The sequence below is a fragment of the Oncorhynchus mykiss genome, chromosome 17, assembly GCF_057628025.1.
Source record: "Oncorhynchus mykiss isolate SJ-2025 chromosome 17, ASM5762802v1, whole genome shotgun sequence".
Taxonomy (NCBI): Eukaryota; Metazoa; Chordata; class Actinopteri; order Salmoniformes; family Salmonidae; genus Oncorhynchus; species Oncorhynchus mykiss.
The window spans coordinates 24,779,399-24,785,398 of NC_143038.1; the positions used below are offsets into that span (position 1 = coordinate 24,779,399).

At 41.0% G+C, this 6,000-nt stretch overlaps 1 protein-coding gene across 1 annotated transcript; it reads left to right on the forward strand.

Annotated features, from left to right (window-relative positions):
• Positions 1 to 1,231: 1,231 nt before the first annotated feature.
• On the forward strand, positions 1,232 to 2,355 carry LOC110493176 (odorant receptor 131-2-like). The gene has a single exon (XM_090205134.1). The coding sequence runs from the start codon at positions 1,313 to 1,315 to the stop codon at positions 2,306 to 2,308; it is 996 nt and encodes a 331-aa protein (XP_090061260.1). The 5' UTR covers positions 1,232 to 1,312; the 3' UTR covers positions 2,309 to 2,355.
• Positions 2,356 to 6,000: the final 3,645 nt, after the last annotated feature.

Here is a 6,000-nt window from a genome sequence, read left to right on the forward strand (position 1 = left end):
ACATGCATGTTGCAATTAAGCACTCGGTAAACAATGCCAGCAATGTATGGAAAGACAGTTCAACAAAACAATAGCGGTTGTACATAGCTGAATATTGTGTAACCTTTATAAAAGCAGTGCATGGTCTACAGTATCAAAATGTCTTTAAGTTAGTAAACAGACTTGCACAGTGTTATTTGGAGTCTAAAGCACTGATGATATACAACTTTGGCGATTTTATTACAGCAGTTCATATTTGAGTCACCACCCTTTAGCAACTAACACATTAACAGTGATGTTTCCCCATTCAGGAACCACAAGAAACTGGTGAAATAAATGTAACAAAATGTTCAACATATGTAAATTGTGATTTTGATGAACTTTGGTGGTAACAGGGATGACACCTGTTTAAACCATAGTGTTAAAGTGGCATTTGGAGTCAACTTAAACCCACTTCGACTTCTTCAGAGGTCAATAAGTACATGATGTACATCTAATGTACTCATAGGCTGTGAGCCAGAAATCTGAGCGAGAGAGGCATAGGCTCTCCACAGATCCAACTGTGGAGATTGGAGATTGAATATATACAGTGTATTTGTTTAGGCTATGTCAATAAGCATGAATATATGAAAATGTATTTGGGCGTGGGCTTTGTAGCCTTCCCTTGATTATGCACAAGCTGTGAATGATCTATTCTAATGTGTCCATTGGGGATCCGATTATTTTCAAAGGGATGCTGATTCGAAATTGAATGTGAGGACAAATATTAAATCAAACCATTTATCAAATCCCAAGCAGCAGAAAACAAAACAATTAAAGGAATGTATTTAGCTAGAAAATATCAAAAGAATCTGTCTTGGGCAATCGATGACAGCCAAAGTAAGTGGGAAAAAGGTGTTACATTAGATTATGAGTTAAACATCACTTAAACCATATCATGTAATCATGTTTTTTTCCAACACCCTCATGTGGCAAAGCTGTATGTGTGAGCAATATGGCCCGTGTTAAGGGAATGACCCTCCTTGTCAGAAGTTAGTCCCAGGACTCAAATTATACTATATAAACTCATGCCAGAGATGAAGAACATATTATGTCAGGTTGATCTTGAGATTAGAGGACATCTAGAAAGGTGAGTAGATGGTACATTACTGTACCTAACCAAGTCATTATTACAGCAAGATTTAGAAATAGCAGCAGTATGATAAAACTCATGGATGATGAGGTAAATATCTGAACTTTTGAGGATGTAAATGACAAAGCGCTCTCTGATTTACCTTATATTTCAGCCCAAATATTTCTAATCTACTGCATTACAGGTTGCAACTATTGAGTGATGAATTTCTCAGTCGATGGCAACGTCACATACGTCTCTCTCAACGTCAGAGACACGTTTGTCACGGCTTTGACAAAGAACATTATTGTGGTGGCACTGTGGATCTCCATCAACTACATCAATGGCACATTTGTCCACACCTTCTTGAAACACGAGACCTTCAATGTCAACCCTCGCTACATCCTCTTCATCCACCTGGTGATCAATGACATGATCCAATTGACCATTGCTGTCTTCCTGCATGTCATAAGCTACATCCTGTTCACAATCAATGTGTCTTTTTGCTGCTTTCTTTTGATGATCGCCATTTTTACCACTTTGAATACTCCTGTGAACCTGGCTACCATGGCCTTAGAGCGCTATATAGCTATATGTATACCGCTGCGCCATTCTCAGATATGTACAGTGCGCAGGACCTACATTCTCATTGGCATCATTTGGATCATGGCCGCCATTCCAATTTTGCCTGACCTTTTCATTCTCTTGGCCACAGAACCACTTCAGTTCTTCCACTCCAAAATATTCTGTAGCCGAGACTCACTTTTCCGCAACCCGTACCTGATAGAGAAGAAATACATTTCCCACGCTGTGTATCTGACTGTTGTTTGGTTCATTCTTTTCTATACGTATTTCAGGATCATGTTCACTGCCAAGGCGGCTCATGCAGATGCCAGGAAGGCTCGCAACACCATCTTGCTTCATGCTGTACAGTTGTTAATGTGCATGTTCACCTACATAGGCCCTTTGATTGACAGCCTGATGCTATATATATTTTCCACACATGCGCTGGAGATCCGGTTTACTAGCTATGTAATTGTTCATATTTTGCCCAGGCTTATTAGTCCAATAGTTTATGGGCTTAGAGATCAGACCTTTTGTAAATATCTGAAGAGGTACCTGATGTGTCGGGTGAATGAGCATTTATCCTCAAAATGTGTCCCTTTCAAACACCACCAGCCAAGGGAAAAGGTCTTTATAGATCACATAGCAGGATAATTCTTCTCCATGTGTATATACTCTATATTTTCAGTGGTTTATTTTGAAAGGTGTGTAACTAAATTCATTTTCTCATGATATAGATATGTGTGTATATATGTATATATATATATATATATATATATATATATATATATATATATAGATATATATATAGATATATATAGAGATAACGGGTTTTATTGTTCTTCACCAAATAATTATGTCAGCAAGCTGAATTGTAATGAAAATGTGGAAGAAAAAAGGTGTAATTCAATATCTATCTATCCACTGAGTGTAAAAAAAAACATTAAGGACACCTGCTCTTTCCATGAGATTGACCAGGTGAATCCAGATGAAAGCTATGATCCCTTATTGATGTCACTTGTTAAATCCCCTTCATTGTAGATAAAGGGAGGAAACAGGTTAAAGAAGAATTTGTAAGCTTTGAGACAATTGAGACATGGATTGTCTGTGTGCCATTCAGAGGGTGAATGGGCAAGACAAAATATTTAAGTACCTTTGAACGGGGTTTGGTAGTAAGTGCCAGGCACACTGGTTTGTGTCAAGAACTGCAATGCTGCTAGGTTCTTAATGCTTAACAGTTCCCTGTGTGTATTAAGAATGGTCCACCACCCAAATGACATCCAGCCAACTTGACAACTGTGGGAAGCATTGGAGTCAACATTGGCAGGCATCCCTGTAGAATGCTTTTGACACCTTATAGAGTCTATGCCATGACGAAATGAGACTGTTCTGAGGGCAAAAGGGGGGCTGCAACTCAACATTAGGAAGGTGTCCTTAATGTTTTGTACACTCAGCATGTATGCATGTATACACACCAGTGCCTTCAGAAAGTGCACACCCCTTGACTTTTTCTTCCACATTTTGTTGTGTTATTCTGAATTTAAAATGGCTTTTAAAAAAAATGATTGTGTCACTGATAAAAAATAAAAATGTAAAAAATAAAAAGCTGAAATGTATTGAGTCAATAAGTATTCTTATGTTACGGCAAGCCTAAATAAGTTCAGGAGTAAAAAAATTCTTAACAAGTCACATAAAAAGCATGGACATGGAATAATAGTGTTTAATAGGATTGTTGAATGACTACACCATCTTTGTACCCATCACATACAATTATCTGTAAGGTTCCACAGTCAAGCAGTGAATTTCAAGCACAGGTTCAACCACAAAGACCAGAGAGCTTTTCCAATGCCTCGCCAAGGCACCTATTGGTAGATGGGTAAAAATTATACTAAGCTAAAATATGGTATTGTTTTAAGGTGGCCATACCATGGATCATTTAGCTATTTGATTTGGAATTTTAGGACCCCTTTGGGTGTACAAAAATATGTAAATATGTAAAAGTTATTTGATAAAATCTTTTATTTGGCCTTTACTACTACAGCCCATAGAAATGTACTGAATAACACATTCATACATGTACAAAATAAATCATAATGTTGTCTAGGAGATATAAGAAAGCTCAGGAAAATTTCACTGCTCAAAAAATAAAGGGAACACTTAAACAACACAATGTAACTCCAAGTCAATCACACTTCTGTGAAATCAAACTGTCCACTTAGGAAGCAACAGTGATTGACAATACATTTCACATGCTGTTGTGCAAATGGAATAGACAACAGGTGGAAATTATAGGCATTTAGCAAGACACCCCCAATAAAGGAGTGGTTCTGCAGGTGGTGACCAGACCACTTCTCAGTTCCTATGCTTCCTGGCTGATGTTTTGGTCACTTTTGAATGCTGGCGGTGCGTTCACTCTAGTGGTAGAATGAGACGGAGTCTACAACCCCACAAGTGGCTCAGGTAGTGCAGCTCATCCAGGATGGGACGTCAATGCGAGCTGTGGCAAGAAGGTTTGCTGTGTCTGTCAGCGTAGTGTCCAGAGCATGGAGGTGCTACCAGGAGACAGGCCAGTACATCAGGAGACGTGGAGGAGGCCGTAGGAGGGCAACAACCCAGCAGCAGGACCGCTACCTCCGCCTTTGTGCAAGGAAGAGCAGGAGGAGCACTGCCAGAGCCCTGCAAAATTACCTCCAGCAGGCCACAAATGTGCATGTGTCTGCTCAAACGGTCAGAAACAGACTCCATGAGGGTGGTATGAAGGCCCGACGTCCACAGGTGGGGGTTGTGCTTACAGCCCAACACCATGCAGGACGTTTGGCATTTGCCAGAGAACACCAAGATTGGCAAATTCGCCACTGGCGCCCTGTGCTCTTCACAGATGAAAGCAGGTTCACACTGAGCACATGTGACAGACGTGACAGTCTGGAGACGCCGTGGAGAACGTTCTGCTGCCTGCAACATCCTCCAGCATGACCAGTTTGGCGGTGGGTCAGTCATGGTGTGGGGTGGCATTTCTTTGGGGGGCCGCACAGCCCTCTATGTGCTCGCCAGAGGTAGCCTGACTGCCATTAGGTACCGAGATGAGATCCTCAGACCCCTTGTGAGACCATATGCTGGTGCGGTTGACCCTGGGTTCCTCCTAATGCAAGACAATGCTAGACCTCATGTGCCTGTAGTGTGTCAGCAGGTCCTGCAAGAGGAAGGCATTGATGCTATGGACTGGCCCGCCCGTTCCCCAGACCTGAATCCAATTGAGCACATCTGGGACATCATGTCTCGCTCCATCCACCAACGCCACGTTGCACCACAGACTGTCCAGGAGTTGGCGGATGCTTTAGTCCAGGTCTGGGAGGAGATCCCTCAGGAGACCACCCGCCACCTCATCAGGATCATGCCCAGGCGTTGTAGGGAGGTCATACAGGCACGTGGAGGCCACACACACTACTGAGCCTCATTTTGACTTGTTTTAAGGACATTACATCAAAGTTGGATCAGCCTGTAGTGTGGTTTTCCACTTTAATTTTGAGTGTGACTCCAAATCCAAATTTGATTTCCATTGATAATTTTTGTGTGATTTTGTTGTCAGCACATTCAACTATGTAAAGAAAAAAGTATTTAATAAGTATATTTCATTCATTCAGATCTAGGATGTGTTATTTTAGTGTTCCCTTTATTTTTTTGAGCAGTGTATATATTTTTGTTGGCACAAAACTACCTCCATGCTTCCATTCATTTGTGTGGTTTAAATTCAGAGAGTCCAGTGGCACTGTTTGGTGTCGTAGACCAACCATTATCATGTTTGTGAGAGTCTTCCCTTTCCAACGTGGGGTCATATTAGTTTGTAGCACAAAGGATTCGAACGCTACAGACGTTTTCGTAAGACGGCAGATTTTCAGGATATCTCATGGTCTGACAAAACACCACTGTCGCTTGGCGACCTTCCAAGACAGATGCGGACAGCCGTTAATTGACAGGTTTTTGATGGGGATTGTTTTTTGTTACTTATAGCCTGTTATTAACGGCTGTGATAGGAGAAAGCTGAGGATGGATTAACAGTATTAGTTATTACACAATACTAACCTAATTGACAGAGTGAAAAGGAAGCCCGTACAGAATAAAAATATTCAAAAACATGCATCCTATTTGCAACAAGGTACTAAAGTAATACTGTCAAAACTTTGGCTAAGCAATTAACATTTTATCCTGAATACAAGGCACAATGTATGGAGCAAATCCAATAGAACACATTACTGAGTATCACTCTCCATATTTTCAAGCTTAGTGGTGGCTGTATTATGTTATGGGTAGGGCTGTTACGGTGACCTTATGACCACCACACCAGCGGT